Here is an 18610-nt window from a genome sequence, read left to right as displayed (position 1 = left end):
GGCAAAAACAAAAAATAATAATAATAAGAAAAATAGAATTAAAAGAGTCCGTCTCCGATCACTGGTGCTTTTGTTAGATCCAGATCGGGCGGCCAGGAGAGACCCTGTTTTACCGGGTTGACGGATCGGAATACGCGATCCGATAAAATTCGGGAATTTGAAATGCGTCTCGAGCGGCAAAACCACGTGGCTTCGCTGTGGGCTTCTCGGTCCCTTTTTGAGCGCTCCTCTCACTCCCTTTGCCGCACTACTCGTCGCGATCGGGACTTGGGGGGAAGGAAGCGGGTCGTCGTCGCCGTCTCCGGGCCGCGCCGCCGCCACATTCCGTCAAATCCTCTCTCGATCTTGGCTCTTTTCCTCTCGGGGCGGCGGGGCGACCGGGTGTGGGCGGCGGGGCGACCGGCGAGTGCCGGAGAGTTTAGGTAGGGTTCTCACTTCGCCTTTCCGGATCTATTGCATGTTTGTCTTTTTTACTTAATATGCACTGAAATGGACTATTTTTGTCTCTTCGGTGCGTTACATTTCCGGATCTAGGCTTTGACTGTTCTTGAATAGATTGTTTTTCATTTTTTTTTTTTTTGAACGAATCTCGAATGATGGGTATTTGTTGGCTTCGATACTATGGACTAGCCGCTGTTCGTTCATGTTTTACCATTTTTTTCCTTTTTTCCAAGAACAATTTCCTTACTGGATTTGGAATGAACTTACCAAATTTCATGATCATTTGCGTGCAAGAAGTCGTTTTCCCTGTTTCAACACGTAAATACATGAGCCGTCACATATGAGGCGTTAGTTGGTGGGTAAAAAGGTTGTCTTACCAGTTACATCGTTCCCGTGGATCATTTTTCCCTTATCAAATGTTTCTGTGAAATGGATTTACATGAATGCAGAAGTATTTTGACATGCATGTTCTCTTTAACGTTTCTCCTTTGGTTGGTTTTCAATGAATCAAGGGAAACAATGAAATAAAAACACAACTTTGCTACCATGCAAGATTATTCTGAGCCTGGTGCTATTACTTTAAAAAATTATGAAAGTTGCAATTTGTATATACACCGATAATGGTAATATTCATATATATCCTTTAATAGTGTCTGAATTAGTTATCCATTTTCCAGGATCTGCAAGAACTTTTATAATTGAGAATATAGCTATTTTCAGCAATGAAGAAGGAAAATTGCTCAAGTGTTTCTCTTGATGCTCGACTTACAAGAGCACGTGCTGCTGCTTGCCGTGCAAACAGTGGATTACCCCCTTTGCCATCATCCGTCGCAAATCCAGAGAGGAAGCAGACATGTTCAAAGAGAAGGGCTCATGATATAAACAGTCATATTGCTCCATGTCCAGTAGGTTCACAGTGCAAAAAACGTGCGGTTTTAAAGGATGCCACCAATACCTCTTCACAGAATACTTCTAGAAAATGGATACCATCAGGCAAAGTGCAGGTTTAGTAATGATGCACCTTTGGTTATGTTCAATAATTCCTCCCCTTATCTATTCACTAAACTTGGCTTCTACATTTTTAGAAAGAAAAAACACATAAAACTTTTTTTTTTGTTGAGTTCCTTTTCAGTATTCTCATAGATGTCAGTTTTTGACAAAGAGCTTTTATTTGTCTGTTCCCATATTCCAGCCTTCTGTTCAAAGACAAAGAAGAGCTCCTTTAAAAACCAAAGGGTGTGTTGATTCTAAGGCTTCAAATTTGTCCCTAGATGGAAATGAACCAATCAATGATAATGTGGAAAATCTATTGAATGAAGAAACACAAAAGATGGAGATGTTGGTATCAAAAGAACCTTCTTTGTTGGAAAGAATGGACTCATTTGAATCAGACAACAAAGGGATGCCATTAGTAGGCAATGCCTTTACTGATGATAATGAGGAAAATGAGATGTTTGAAGAAGAACATAAGATGAAGATCTCTGAGACAAAAAATTCTTCTTCTTTGGGAAATGTGGAAGATAGCATTGTAGTGTTCAAAGATATGGATACTACTAAGGATAGAGAGAGTACATGCGCAACAAGTTTGGTTAGAGCACATAACTTCGAAGGCAACCTTGAATTCACAAAACAGACAAAGAATGGTTGGCTCTCACTCTCGGCTCTTTTTTCCCTTTTAATGATAAATCTAATATCAATCAATATGCTAACCTAGAATTGCTCCATGCAAGGTATATGATTGTGATATCAAACTTAATCAAATTACCATGTCACATTGTCTGCTATTTGGATCATAAATTAACTTTTGAATGTTATCCAGTCTCTTGTGATTTCTTCTCCTGTTGGATCACTGTTGATTTTTCAAGTGCATGGTTATGTTAATGATGTACTATCTTTATTGCAATTTAGGAAAATTTAGCGTCTTGGGGTTCATTGACATTGATACAGACCATGGAAATCCTCAAATGTGCTGCACTTATGCCTCAGAGATATATACAACCCAATGTGTAACAGAGGTATTTTTTTTATGAGCTTCTTGTTCTAATATCTGGGTCCTTTGAGTGTTGCTTTTCATTGAAAATATATGCTTTGTGCAACCATCATGGCCCTGCTGAATTTTTTGTGATAGTAATATTCCAAGTTTATTATTTGTCAGCTTGTTCGGAGACCGGTTGCTAACTACATGGAATCATTGCAACGGGATGTCTCTCAGAGTATGCGGGCCATTCTAATAGATTGGCTCGTGGAGGTTTGTCAGTTCTTATCCTTTTCATCGTCTTCATACTTTCCTAATCAATTTTGGTCAGAAGTTTTATTGATTTGATTTTTTTTTTATCTGGTTGCCAGTAGAGTCTGAGAGAAAAAAAAATCAAGGATAACAGTCATGGATTGATGCTCTAGTTTAGGGGGCAAGAGCCACTCCTACTACCTTTGGGTTTGCTAGTGCATGTTATGTCATTTCGAGTTTTGGCTGTTATGTTCGAATTTTTATATAACATATACCTGTTCAAATAAACTAGTCAACTTTTAAAATTTTCAGTTTATTGATTGGAAAAAATGATAGTCTGGAAAGTTTTATAAAATATTTGAGCTGCAGTTTTACTCGAGATGGTAAATTCGTTGATAAGACTAAACAAAAGCCTAAATGAAGTGCTTTATCTGATTTCTAATAAACCTAATTGTTTACTTAGTGAAATTTAAGCTTTATAAATTTAACCTACTTTGCTCTATTCTGCTTACTCTATTATTCTCTCCTTTCCTTAGCACGTTTCAAAAAATTCATACAAATTACAACAACCATTTAGTTCAAGTTGCAGATATATTTATCTGCTGAGGCTTGAAGCATTCGTTGATTGCACCTTATCAACCTTTCTTCCTTTCCCATTACTCTGTATGAAAGCTACCATATTCAGCATCAGAAACTGATCGGGTTCACAAAGCTACATTCATTATGTACATTATATCATGAAGCTTATTTTTTAATGATCAATTGTAAAGAATATGTTAAATGTTGGTTCTATGTGATTGGATTTTTTCATCATCCTTTAAAAAATCAACATTATTGCCCTCGTGTTTCTCTGAGATATATTGGTGCAGTTGCAACTGTGTAATCATTTCTCTTTGAATAAAGACGTTGTTGCCCCCTTGAAGTTTCTGCATATTGTCTTCTTCAGGTTTCTGAGGAATATAAGCTTGTCCCGGATACACTTTATCTTACTGTACATATAATTGACGAGTTTCTTTCACATAACTATATCGAAAGACAAAGGTTGCAGCTCCTTGGCATCACTTGCATGCTAATTGCCTCGTAAGTTTACTTTTCAACTTGTATGCTACCTTTTTTGTGCCACGAGTATATTGTCTACAATGCTTGTACCATTAGATTACATTTTATCCTTTCTTTATTCCACAAAATACTAAATATTATTGCAACATATGTCTTTCTTTCCCTATGGTACCACATTCGGGCTAGATAATGTTTTTTTTATATTGTCTCATGACACATTTATTTTGTTGGAACCGTTTCTCTTATTAATTATCTTGGAGTAATCATTTTTTATGTATATATTTTAAGCTGCTAGTGATACTTCTAAGTTATTCTTTTGACCACTCGAGGAACTATTTATTCTTAAATCTATATACCAAGGAATATATATTTTAAGCATGCAGGATATGCTGACGGAGAGAGCTCAAGGTATTAAATGAGTCAGGTAAGCCAACTGGTTTGGGAGGATTGGAGGGCTGTGCGAGTTGTACTAATTGTTGGGGGTTGGTGTGCAAAGGGTGGGTAGGGGTGGTTAAATTCATATTAGATAGCCCGAGTGAGTTGTTGTACGGCCAACAACTTGGGTGGTCCAAGCAAATTAGATGGTCCACAAGGGCAATGAGGATTTTGTTGGTTGAGTGCATCTACCTACAATTGAATTATTTGGATTAGGCAGATTGAGGTTTATGGTAGATGAGCCCATAAGGTGAATAGGTGAATTGAGCATATGAAGTGGACTGAGAGAAATATATTTTTATTTTTTTTATATTGTGGGGATCATTAATTATAATATTCTTACAAACAAAACTTACGAATAAAAATGAACTATCTATTCCATTTATGAATCAAATTTATGAGTGCAATATCTTAATCTATTGCTACCCTATTCCATTTCTGTATTGTTCTTCCTACTATGGAGGAATGAAAGATGTTGATAGGAAGAGGAAAGTAAAGTTAACCCTTGTTTATGTTTTCATAGAGGGATAGAACGCATGGCTGGCTTCTTTCTTTTTAACGTTTTCGTTGGAGTGAAAGGAAGACAGAAGAATTCTGTTTTTTTGAAATTGATTTATCAAAAACAAAAATAATAATAATTATACAAATAAAGAATATTACTTTGCAACTTTTTCTTAGTAATTAGCCACATTCTGCCCCAAAAGTGCCAATCTGGCAGTAGCAATTTTGATCAAAATTGGGAAATATGTTCCTTGACTATAAATTGCTTTGTTTATTTGTAATGCTCCTTGACTACACTGAACTGATAAATGTAGACTAAGTGAGATCATGTTGGCAAGACAGTTATGTTCTCATATCTTCATTGTAAATCCTTGATGCTTCCATCTGTCTTAGAGTCGCCATAACAATAGATTTGGTATCAATATGTCAATGCTGATTTCTTTAAAGCAAATTCACAGTTCTCTATCCTGATTCTTTTTTACCAATTTCTGTGTTTATATTATGTTTGAACAATTAGAAGACAGATTATGCATGCTTATTTCTAATAACTTATCCTGTATATAGAAAATATGAAGAAATATGTCCTCCACGTGTGGAAGAATTCTGTTTTATAACTGATAACACCTACACCAAGGCAGAGGTACTTTATTAGCTTAGAACATATAAATCTGTCCATGATTCTGCTTACATCTAATCATTGGCACTGTTAATGTACCACTAGGTTTTGGAAATGGAGAGACAAGTACTCAGCTTTTTGGGTTTTAAGCTCTCGTTACCTACAACCAAAACCTTCCTCAGGTAAAATAGAAACCTTTCAGTTCGATTCAAATCAACACCTGCCTAAAAACATTTCCAATCATTTTCAGGAGATTTTTGCAAGCTGCAAATGCGTCGCATGAGGTATTGTATATCTAATCCATTTGATCACAAGAAAACATACTTGTTATTTCTTTCATAATGACTCTTTATGATCTGCATTTTTCAGAATCAAACGTTGACCTTTGGGTACTTGACCAATTATTTGGCAGAGATGACCCTAGTGGAGTATAGTTTCTTAAAGTTTCTCCCTTCGATCATAGCCGCATCCGCTGTGTTCCTGGCTAGATGGACATTGGAGTCGAATCACACGAACCATCCATGGGTAGATATAAAGAAGCACCTCGTCTCATTCCCAATCATCCAAGTGTATCATTCGAACCTGATAAATCTGTTTTTGACTTCAAATACAGAATTCCACTCTAGAACATTACACCTGCTACAAGGCCACTGATCTGAAAGAGGCAGTCTTGGCGTTGCGAGAGTTGCAGATGAACAGCAAGAACTCCCCACTCGACGCTATACGTGAAAAGTATAGCCAACCAAAGGTAAAAACTTTGTCCAAACAATGCATTGATTCTTCTACCTCCCAACCGATATACCCAAATTCCAGCATTTTGTTTCACAGTTTGATAGTGTAGCCATCCTCACGTCTCGATCGATTGAAGAGTCGCTCTTCTCGTAAGGAAGCTGTGTTCATCTCCGACATAATGGATTGACTTGACTTCATTGAAAGGGTAACTAAGCTAACAGCATGCTTTGTCCCTTTAAATATTATGGCTACTGATTCGGTGGCTATTTTTTTTTACCATTCCTTGTAAAACACTTGTTTCCTCATGTTGTGGGTTCACAAAGTTGATGCCTGTAATCAATAACGATATTTATTCACGATAATATTCCACGTAGTGTATGTGTTATGTACCTCTGTGACTGCTGTAAATAAAAGGATTTAGTCGTGTGGTTACGGCACACGGATTAGGGTTGTGAAATTTTCAATTGTGCATGTCTTCTAGAAAGATCCTGTTGGTTATTTCTCAAAAAGTTAAGTGGACCTTCACTTTGTGATTTATGTTGTGGACCATGATTTCTATAAATCACGAGACATGGTGGTTTCTTTCAGCCAACTTGGTATGAGTTTATATATATTTATTTTCAGAGATCATTAAGCCTACTCTCTCCATGAAAATATACATAATTATATTGAGTGAGACAAGGTTTAGAAGTATTAATTATTTTTTTTTGAAATCGAACACAATTTATTGTGAATTGCAATAGTTGGAGATATGCTATTACATTTAATTTTGCTGCTACTTTTCGATATGAATATTATTAATGATACTATACATGTGCAAATAGATTTAATTTATTTACATATCCTTGTTTTACTTTTTCTTTCGTATTTTTGTATGATCAATGTATCAAGGAAATAAATCCTTGATAGTTTGATCATATGCAACATCATATTGAGTGAGACAAGGTTTAGAAGCATTAAAAGTTTTTGAAACTAAACATAATTTATTATGAATTGCAATGGTTGGAGGTACATTTAATTTAGCTTGTTTGATATAAATATTATTAATGATACTAAACATGTTCAAATCAATTTAATTTATTTTCATATCCTTGTTTTACTTTTTTCTTTCATATTTTTTGTATGATCAAAATATTAAGGAAATAAATCCTCTTCTCATTTTGATGTTACCAGGAAAATTTGGTTAATTTAGTGTTTCGTTCAACAATTATTTTTTGAAGAAATTGCTATAGTGATTTAGTGTTTTTAGCTAGGAAAAAAATTTCATTTCCGTGTAATAATTCGACCCTTTTTTTTCTTCTTTTTTGTTTTTTCAAAATTGTAGAATCATCAAAACTTTGATGACTCAATTTTATTTTTTCTAATGCGAGAAATGAAAAGGAGAAGGAAAGGAATTCAAAGGGGAAAAATATTCTTGAGAAATGATATGTTCAAGGAATATGGAACACGAAATCCTCAAGGAATGACTCAGCACTTCTTACGTGGAAAAAAAGGAAATAAAAAAAATATTTCGTATTGCACAACCTAACTTTTGCCCTAAATCCCGCGGCTTCTCCTTTCCCCTCTACCTGCGACGCGATTCTCGGCTCGACTTCTCCCTCCTCCACCCACGACGATGGCCAACCGAACCCTAAGACGCCACCCCAGCAAAGCCCTAAAGTCGTCCTCCACAAGTGAAGCCCTAAAGCCGTCCTCCACCAGCAGAAGCTCATCCTCTACTCCACGCGGCGAAGCTCCAAGCTCCTCCATGCTGTGAAGCTCCTTGAAGCTTCTCAAAGCCCTAAATCTCCTCCACGCGGCGAAGCTCCATGCTGTGAGGCTCCTTGAAGCTTCTCGAAGCCCTAAATCTCCTCACACGCGGCGAAGCTCCAAGCTCCTCCACGCTGTGAAGCTCCTCAAAGCTTCTCGAAGCCCTAAATCTCCTCCACGCGGTGAAGCTCCAAGCTCCTCCATGCTGTGAACCTCCTCCGCTAGTGAAGCTCCACCACCAAACATCCACCAGAGAAGCTACTCCTGGCAGTATCTCCTTCTTCCTCCTGCCCTTTCCATTTTGGTAACTCATTGTATCTTCTCTTATGTTTTAGTTAAATGTCATGGTGATGATTGAACAATTCATGAACTGTCTTATTTATTTTTGATGGAAATATTTCTTCCTATGCAAAGAGTTTCCAATGTATAGGAAGTGGATTCACTCACAGTATCTTTTCCTGTATTTTAGTTAAATTTCATGATTCATTATCCTGCTTAAAGGGGTACCTTGATTGATGCTTTGTTGGTTCTTCACAAATCTGACATCAATAATGTGTGTTGTTTGTTCCTTGCTATTTTGTAAGTTGTGTATTCATAACAGCAAAAGAAACATATTGAATTATTTATTTATGTATCTTCCTTGTGATATTCTCATTTCAGTTTTTTTTCCTAATGATGTTCTTAAACATTTCTTTGTGCTATTATTTATTTATGATTGTCAATAAATATTTTATTTGAATTTAGGTTGTAAAATTGTTATGGAGCAAGAACTATTAATTGAGGGCGATGTGAAAAATTTGGGTGATTCGTCAAACTCAAATACACTTGATACTCCACAAGTTGGGATGTATTTTTCATCTGAAGAAGAAGTCCGTGCTTTTTACAAATCATATGCCCAAGGTCTTGGTTTTGGGATTTCAAATAGAGATGCCAATGGGTCGGGTTCGGGTCGGATTCTATATCCTCCGTACCCATACCCATCGGATATAGGATATCCGATGGGTATATCCATACCCATTAAAGGACCGGATATATTCTATATGTGTAATTTTTCTTCTTTCTATCGAACTATTATCATTCAACAAAAACATATTAAAATTAACATCCTATTAATATATATATATATATATATATATATATATATATATATATATATATATTTATTTATTTAAAAAAATAGATTAAACATCTATATAGTCTCCTACTAATATCAACAAAAAATAGTAAGTTGATTTTAGAAAAAGAAATTTTCTTTAATATATGTATATATATTATTTAATCGGGTATTCGGGTCGGGTATCGGGTATTGATAGTCCCTTCATACTCTCCTCCATTCGGGTCGGATGTCGGATCCTCCATCGGGTTCGGGTGAAATTATCATCCCTAATTTCAAAGTTGGGTTCCAAAAAAGGAGATGATGGCCAGATAAAGTATTTTTCATTCGGATGCTCTAAAAATGGTAAGACCGTTCCTAGAGTGAAAAATTCCTTTTTTCCTAGAGCTTATAGCAAAACGGATTGCAAAGCAAAAATTAATATTACAGTTCAGAATGATGAATTATGTGTCATTATTAGTATTCAACTAGAACATAATCATGCATTAAGTCCAAGGAAGTCAAGACATTTCAGATGCAATAAAGTGTTAGATTCCCAAACTAAGAGGAAATTAGAGTTGAATAATCAAGCAGGAATAACTTTGAGTAAAAGTTTTCAATCATTTGTTGTTGAAGCTAGTGGTTATGAAAATTTGTCGTTTGATGAGAGAAAGTGTAGAAATTATGTGGCTGAAGCACGGAGATTAAGGCTTGGGAATGGTGATGCAGAAGCCTTGAATAATTACTTTTGTCGTATGCAAAGTAGAAATTCAAATTTCTTTTATGTAATTGATGTAGATGAAGATTCTCGCATCAGAAATATATTTTGGGCTGATGCAAGGTGTAGGGTTGCATGTGATTCTTTTTCTGATGTCGTTACATTTGATACCACGTATCTTACCAATAGTTATGATATGCTATTTGCTCCGTTTGTTAGAGTAAATCATCATGGTGAATCCATATTACTTGTCTGTGGTTTGATATCTAAAGAAGATTCAGAAACTTTCATTTGGTTATTTAAATCATGGTTGACATGCATGAGAGGAAGAACTCCACGAGCTATTATTACGGATCAATGCAAAGCCATGGAAATTGTAATTCTTGAGGTATTTTCAGACTCTTATCATCGTTTATGTCTTTGGCATATTATGAAAAAACTTCTAGCTAAGTTTAGTAGTCATGCTAACTATAAGTTGATAAAGAGAAACTTGAAGAATATTGTTTATAATTTTTTGACATCTACAAAATGTGATAGCAACTGGAAAAAATTTATCAAAGAATTTAACTTAGAGAAAAATGATTGGTTGAATTCTTTGTATGAAATTCGTCATAAGTGGATGCCTGTGTATGTGAAAGATAAATTTTGGGCAGGAATGTCGACAAGTCAAAGAAGTGAAAGTATGAATGTTTTTTTTTTATGATTATGTTCATTCAAAAACAACTTTGAAGTAGTTTGTTGAACAATATGACAATGCTTTGAAAAACAAGATTGAAAAGGAAGATAATTCTGATTTTGCATCTTTTAATTCAATAATTCCGGTCATCAGAAGCAATCCAATTGAAAAGCAGTTTCAAAGTGTTTACACTAACAAGATATTTAAGTTGTTTCAAAATGAACTACGAGGTTTGATGTTTTGTAATACTTCATTTGTGAAGGAAGAAGGATCAACATTGTTTTTTGAGGTGATGGATGTTGGTTAGTCCTAGGAAAACGTACCGGTTCCACTGTACAAAATTCTTTGTACAAGTGTCGAACCTTTCCTTAAATAACCTATTGTGTTCTTTAGAAGTTAAATTAGGAATCGCAGACGGAACTTAACATCATTGATTCCAAATTTAACTTATCTGTTCTTAATGGTTTAGATTTGAATCGCAAGCGGAACTTAACACTATTGATTCAAATCTACCTAAGTTATTAATTCCATAAATATTAATTTCCAAAATTAGCTTCCAGGACTGCATGGCGAGGCACATGACCTTCTTGGATATGGGAGCAACCACCACCGCCTAGGCAAAGCCTTTTAAGGAAATCTAATATTTATTTCCTTAAATAACTCTAGGTTAACCAAAAAGAACAATCGAATCACAAATTCGAAAAAGAAGAAAACACAAACTCGAAAAACTATTTCGAAAAACTAGATCTAATTGTCTCTTGTATTTACAATTCTTACAAAGAAAATAACTAGTATGATGCGGAAGAAAATTACTAGTTATACCTTCTCTTTGTAAGCTAATAACCTCGAGATCTTCTGCCATATTCCTCGCCTCGCCTTGGACGTCGTGTGAGCGACGATCCTCCAAGATGAACACCACCCAAAAGAGTCCTTCCTCTTCCTCTAGAATTCGGCCACCACCACCACCAAGGAGAAGAGAGCAAAGGGAAAGGGTGAAGGGAGAGGGTCGGCCACCAAGGGATCTCTAAGCAAGAGAATAAGAGTTGTGTCTCATGAAGCCCCCTCACCCCTTCTTTTATATTACTTGCCCAAGGCAAATAAGGAAATTTTTTTTACAAAAATAAAATCATCCAAGAGTTTTTCCTTTTCCCTTTTAATTTTTCCTTTTCTTTCCTCTTGATTGAATCAATCACCAAAATTAATTTTTTGTGATGATTTTATATTTTTATTATGGTCGGCCCCTTGCTTGGGCACCAAGCAAGGTGGCCGACCACCTCATCAAGAGGAAAAAGGAATTATTTTTTAATAAAATTTTACAAGAAAAAATTCTTATAAAATCTTACAAGCTCTCTTTCATAAAGTAGGAGTTAAAAAAAGGAAAGTTTCTAAAAATTAAAACCATGTTTTAAAATTTAAAAATTCTCTTATAAAATTTCCTTTTTTAACATGATGATAGAAAATTTTAATTTTAAAACTTATCTCCTTTTTTTTTCTAAACCACGAGGATGGTTAAAAAAGTAAAGTTTTAAAACTTTTTAAAACTCTCTATTAAAACATGTGGCCAAATTCAAATAAGGAAAGTTTTAAAAATTAAAATCTCGCTTTTAAAACTTATAGTTTTCTAATAAAAGAAGATTTTAAAAATTTAAAACAACCCTCCTATTTGAATTAATATTGGCCGGCCCCTACAAGCTTGGTCACCAAGCAATAGGGTCGGCCCCTATAAGAGGATGTGGCCGGCCATTGTTTGGTCACCAAGCAATGGTTCGGTCCCCTTCTTGGACACCAAGAAGAGCCTTACATTTGGATGGACTTGAGGCTATAATGAGGCTACGACAGGGACCTAGAGGAGAAATTGGTTTTGGCCTTCCGATGAGCTTGAGTATCTCGTGCTCGCCCTGAACACACAACTCAAGTTCATCGATAATAACTCATTCCACTAGAGAGTTATTACCGCACTACCGCACCAATCCCAAATTACATTATGGGCTCCTTCTTATCATAAGTATGTTAATCTCCCTGTGTTTAAGATTACGAATGTCCACTAATTAAGTAAGTTACTGACAACACACTTAATTAATATCTAGCTCCAAGAGTAGTACCACTCAACTTTATTGTCATGTCGGACTAGGTCCACCTGCAGGGTTTAACATGACAATCCTTATGAGCTCCTCTTGGGGACATTCTTAACCTAGATAACTAGGACACAAATTCCCTCTATAATCAACAACACACACTATAAGTAATATCATTTCCCAACTTATCGGGCATATTGATTTATCGAGCTAAACCTCAACCTTTGATAAGTCAAAGAAATAAATATTAAATATATATGCTTGTTATTATATTAGGATTAAGAGCACGCACTTCCATAATAACTAAGGTTTAGTTCTTTTACTAAGTCAGTACAAAAAGAACATACATAAATGGTCATACTCAATACACTTAAAGTGTATCAGTGTAATTTATTAGTCAAGATAAACTAATACTTAATTACACTACGACTATTATGATAGTTTGTTCCATTCTATCTTAGTCGCGAGCAACTATTTATAATTTATAGAGAACCGACAACTTGATCTTCTGAGTGTGACACCACACTTCATGTTTTCTACTATATAAATTAATTGAACAATTACATTTAACAAATAAATGTAGATATTGACCAATGTGATTCTTTTATTTCAACAAATAAATGTTTACAAAAGCTAGACTTTTAGTATACACTCCAACAATGGAAACTGTATATGGAAAAGATAGAACAACTCCAAAAGAGATTTCCTTTTGGGTACAATATAGTGAGTTACAATGTCAGATGAAGTGTTTGTGTCGTCTCTTTGTGTTTCGTGGAATTGTTGTTGGAGTGTATACTGAAAGCCTAAGCTTTGTAAACATTCATTTTGAATAAAGAATCACATTTGGTCAAATTATCTACATTTAGTTGTAGTTGTTCAATTAATTTATACTGTAGATAACATAGTATGTGGTGTCACATACAGAAGATAATGTTATCAGTACCTTATAAATTATAAACAGTAGCTCACGACCAAAATGGAAAGGAACAAACCATTAGAAGGTCGTAGTGTAATTAGGTATCAGTTTATCTTGACTGTATAATTACACTAGTACACTTAGAGTGTATTGAGTAGGACCATTTGAGGTCGTTTCTTTTATACTGACTTTATAAAGAAACAAAGACCTCGGTCATTATGGAAGTGTGTGCTCTTAATCCTGATATAATAACAAGCACATATATTTGATATTTATTTCTTTAATTTATCAATGGGTGAGATTTAGTTCGATGAATCAATAAGCCCGATAAGTTGGGAAATGATATCACTTATAGTGTGTGTTGTTGATTATAGAAGGAAACTGTGTCCTAGAGATACTAGGTTGATAATGTCCCCAAGAGGAGCTCATAAGGATTGTCATGTTAAACCCTGCAGGTGGACTTAGTCCGACATGACGATAAGGTTGAGTGGTACTACTCTTGGACTTAGATATTAATTAAATGAGTTGTCGATAACTCACTTAATTAGTGGACATTCGATATCTTAAACACAGGGAGACTAACACACTCATAAGAAGGAGCCCAAAATATAATTTGGGATTGGTCGTGTAGTTCAATAATAGTTCTCTAGTGGAATGAATTATTATTGATAAAATTAAGTTGTGTGTTCGGGGCGAACACGGGATGCTTAATTTTATCGGGAGACCAAAACCAATTCCTCCTCTCGGTCCCTATCGTAGCCTCTTATTTATAGAGTTCTATATCCACCTATACCCACCTTATATACCCACCCAATAAGGGTCGGCCAAGCTAGCTTGGGAACAAGCTAGGGCCGGCCTAGGTATGAATTTGGGTGGCCGGCCCTAGCTTGAACCCAAGCTAGTGGGGGCCGGCCAAATTAAATTAAAAAGGAATTTTAATTTTAATTTTTATTATGCGGAAGAAATAATTTATTAAAGAGAATTTAAATTAAAATATCTCTCTTATAAAAGATCTACAAAAGATTAAAGAAAGAGATTAGATCTCTTTCCTTATTTGTAGATTGGTGAGATATTTTATTTTCTCTTTAAAATTATTCACATGATAATAAAATTAAAATTATAGAAATTTCCTTTTATTAACCATGAAAAGATTTTTAAAGAGAAATTTTATTTTTTAAAATTTCCGGAAACAAATTAGAAAGTTTTAATTTGTTGATTGAAACTCTCCTAATTTGCTCTTTTGATTGTGGCCGGCCATCACAAGTTGATTGGGAAATTTTATTTTATTTTTCTCAATTAATTCATGTCAAGGAAAATTAAGGAAATTTTATTGTAATTAAATTTCCTAATTTGCCTAGGCCAAGGAATATAAAAGAAGGGGTGATGGTGCCTTCAAGAGACACAACATCTATTATTTCTCTCCCTCTTTTGTTCCTTGGTGTGGCCGGCCATCCTCTCCCTCTCTTCCTCTTGTGGTGGCCGAACCCTTCTTTTCCATTGGAGCTCTTGTGGTGGCCGGATACTACTCGGAGAAGAAGAAGAAGAAGGAGAGAAAGCTAGCATCTCTTGGAGCTTGGTTAGTATTTTGGTTTTCCTCCTTGGTGAAGTTTTTCCTTTGTGGCCGAACCTTGCTTGGAGGAGAAGAAGGTGGTTGGTGGTTTCTCATCTCAGAAGATCGTTGCCCACACAACGTTCGAGGTTAGAAGAGGAATACGGTAGAAGATCAAGAGGTTTTTCTACAAGGTATAACTAGTAATTTTTATTTCTGCATCATGCTAGTTATTTATGGAAATAATACCAAATACAAGAGGCTTACGTTCTAGAATTTCGAATATGTTTTTTCGATGCTGTGTTCTTTTGTTTTTTCTTTTCCTTGTGATTTGATTGTTCTCTTTGGTTAACCTAAAGTTATTTTAGGAAATTAAATATTAGCTTTCTATAAAAGGTTTTGTCTAGTCGGTGGTGGTTGCTCCCATATCCAAGAAGGTCATGTGCCTCGCCACGTCGATCTTGGGAACCAATTATGGAAATTAATATTTAATGGAATTAATAACTTAAGGAGACTTGGGTCGAACGTGTAGTTCCGCGAGAGATCCAAGTCAAAACCTAAAAGAACAAATAGATTAAGTTTTGGATCAAACGTGTTAAGTTCCGCAGGCGATCCAAAATTTAATTTAAAAGAACACATGGTAGCTAGGAAAAGGTTCAGACCTTTGTACAAAATTTTTGTACAGTGGAACCTATAGGTTTTCCGAGTAGCAACCAACAATTGGTATCAGAGCTAGGGTTTTGCCTCTGTGTATTTGGTATTTAGTTTAATTATGCACATGTCATACATAATTTAGGCAGGTTAATAGTAGGATGTGCTAACTTTGTGGATGCAGGATCCAACTATTATGGCTTTTAGTTATTATGTGTGTGATTGGACCCTTGGACATGTCAAGGGCATTTATCGTGTGTGCATGATTGTATTAAAAATAGAGCTGTATTTAGTTTTATTAGGATTTTATTTTGATCTAGATACATGTACATTCCTTTTATGGAATATAGGATCAAAATGTAAAATTCTATTTATGTCATGGATCGAATCTTGCAAAGCGTGGAACCTTCTAAGGACCAGAGGTGCAGCGGAACTAGGAGCAAGATGGATGCGACAGCTAGACCCGGTGGCGGTGGCCAAATATGGCAGCAGCTTGGGATGACAACACACGGAGGACAATTAGAGATAAAAGCCATAATAGTTGAAAATTAAATTTTCTATTTATTGCTTTTATATAATGCTGTGTGTGCATGTTAGTTTACAAGTTTTAGTAGGCTAGCATAGTTAAAATTCCTCATTTATAAATAACTAAGTGGGAGAGGATTTTTAAATAAATCCCATGGTCTCCATTACTGGTTTGTAAGTGATGCAAACAAGCTTGCGCGTTGGCTCTGAGTGCCTTCCTCCATAACGGATGAGCTTGTTTGCGGATCACTAGAACAGACTTCCATTTTTGGATGACTATAGGAAGTTAATTAAGAGCGTGTGATCTTCCCCAACGGAAGAGGCATAATCTTATTAATGGACTTAGTGTCAAGTAATGGTATACACTTAGACACATCTAATAGTATCCTCCCCATCGGAGTCACTGCTATTATTTGTGTGACCAAAAGATACCAACTATTAATTTTATTTGTCAAAAAGTTAGGTTGACAAGATAATAAAATTAATGGGATAAAACCCTCCTTTTACAAATGTTGAATTTGTATACGTCCACACTAACGTGGCATACAAAATTCACGGTGTTTTGAAGGTGTTGGTTAATTTAAAATAGTATTGTTTGAGGAATCAATATTATTCTAAATTTAGAGTGCTGACCAAAAGTTATTTGTGATTCTTAGGAAGTCTTTCAACCCACTGTCCATCATACTTCAACAGAATAGACTTACTGGACCAAACTACATAGATTGGAAAAGAAACCTGGACATTATTCTTATTGCTGAAAGCTATAAATTTGTACTGACTGAGCAGTGCCCTGATGCATCTACTGAGAGGAGATTGAATATCATAGGAAATGGGTAAAAGCAGATGAGATGGCGCGGTGTTACATTTTGGCTTCAATGTCAAATGTATTGCAACATCAAGATCAGCAACAGCCTATGATATTATGAACAATCTCAAAGAACTCTTTGGTCATCGGGATAGGGCTTCTAGGCAAGAAGTCATGAGAAAGATAATGACAGCCATGCAAGAGGGTACTCCTGTGAGGGATCATATCCTAAAGATGATGGCTTATCCGAACGAGATACGGATCCTTGGAGGAGAAATTGATGGGAAACCCGGATCGATATGATCCTCAACGCTACCTAGAAGTTTTGAGCGGTTCCGCTTTGAACTATAATATGAATAAGAGGGTTTATTCATTAGCGGAACTATTGACAACTTCAAGCAGCAGAAGGATTATTTAGTCACAATGCTCAAATTCACTATCGAAAATGGTTCTACTTCTAAACCGAAAGGAAGAAGAAGAAGAAACAAGTGGTTCAGGAAAGAAAGTGAATAAATCTCGAGTACGGGATTTAAAGCTGAATGAAGACGAAGGGCAAGTGCTTCATCAGTAAGCAGGCATTGGAAGGCGGACTGTCCTCGTAGGAACCAAAACAAAGGTATATCTCATACTCTAGTTGTTGAAACATGTTTAGCGGTGTTATCTACCAGCACCTGGTGTGTAGATACGGGAGCCACTGATCATGTCTGCAATTCCTTGCAGGGGTTCCAGGAAACCCGACGACTATCTGAAGGAGAAATTACCGTCTACATGGGCAATGCTACTAAGGTGACAGCTGTTGCAGTGGGAGATGTCTACTTATCTTTTAGTAGAAATAGAAATTTGATTTTAAGAAATTGTCTTTATGTACCCAGTTTTAGAAAGAATTTAATTTCAGTTTCTAAACTGTTTTTAGATGGATATTCAGTTTCTTTCAGTAACGATGTAGTTATTAAAAGAAATAAAGTGATTATCTGTTCTGGTGCATTAGTTGATAATTTGTATACTTTAAATCTAATTTCTTCCACAAAGCAAAACATGGAAATTTATAACTCATCTTCTAACTCTAATAAGAGAAAAGAACCTTCGGAAATGAACCAAGCATATCTTTGGCATCTAAGGCTTGGTCATATTAACTTAAGTAGGATTCAGAGGCTTATAGCCGATGGACTTTTGAGTTCATTTGAGTTGAAAAATTTTCCAACTTGTGAATCTTGCTTGGAAGGTAAAATGACCAAGAGGCCATTCAAGGCCAAGGGGTATAGAGCCAAAGAAGTGTTAGAATTGGTTCACTCTAATTTGTGTGGTCCTATGTCTGTCCAGGCAAGAGGAGGTTTTGAATATTTTGTCTCTTTCATAGACGATTATTCAAGATATGGATACATTTACCTAATGTGCCGCAAGTCCGAGTGCTTTGATAAGTTCAAAGAATACAAGGCTGATGTGGAGAAACGACTAGGTAAAAGTATCAAGACACTACTGATCCGATCGTGGTGGCGAATACCTCTTAGGAGAGTTTAGGAATTACTTATCGAGGTCGGGATTCAATCCCAATTGTGCTGGAACAAGAATGGTGTGGCAGAGCGAAGGAATATGACTCTTATGGAGATGGTTAAATCAATGATGAGTTATTGATTACCAAATTCGTTTTGGGGATATGCTCGGGAAACACATTCCGAACTTAGTACCTTCTAAATTAGTTTCTTCTACTCCCATAGAATTGTGAAATGGGCGAAAGCCCGTCTAAGACATATTCAGATTTGGGGTAGTCCAGCACATGTCTGAAACCAGATCTTGATAAGTTAGAATCCGTCAGAAGTTTTCGTGTTTGTGGGGATATCCCAA

The 18610-nt window shown here is 35.7% G+C and overlaps 1 protein-coding gene across 1 annotated transcript; it reads left to right on the top strand.

Moving 5' to 3' along the window:
- The first annotated feature begins 201 nt into the window (after positions 1-201).
- Positions 202-6400, top strand: LOC122051283 (cyclin-A2-1-like). Its single transcript, XM_042612324.1, has 12 exons — positions 202-422; positions 1119-1445; positions 1634-2084; positions 2350-2456; positions 2597-2689; positions 3615-3748; positions 5228-5303; positions 5385-5461; positions 5530-5563; positions 5649-5804; positions 5893-6027; positions 6108-6400. The coding sequence occupies exons 2-12, from the start codon at positions 1164-1166 to the stop codon at positions 6162-6164; spliced, it is 1602 nt and encodes a 533-aa protein (XP_042468258.1). The 5' UTR covers positions 202-422; positions 1119-1163; the 3' UTR covers positions 6165-6400.
- The last annotated feature ends 12210 nt before the right edge of the window (positions 6401-18610 follow it).

This window comes from Zingiber officinale, chromosome 3A (genome assembly GCF_018446385.1).
Source record: "Zingiber officinale cultivar Zhangliang chromosome 3A, Zo_v1.1, whole genome shotgun sequence".
Taxonomy (NCBI): Eukaryota; Viridiplantae; Streptophyta; class Magnoliopsida; order Zingiberales; family Zingiberaceae; genus Zingiber; species Zingiber officinale.
The sequence above is the reverse complement of the archived record's forward strand: the minus strand, read 5'-3'. Positions and strand labels throughout refer to the sequence as shown.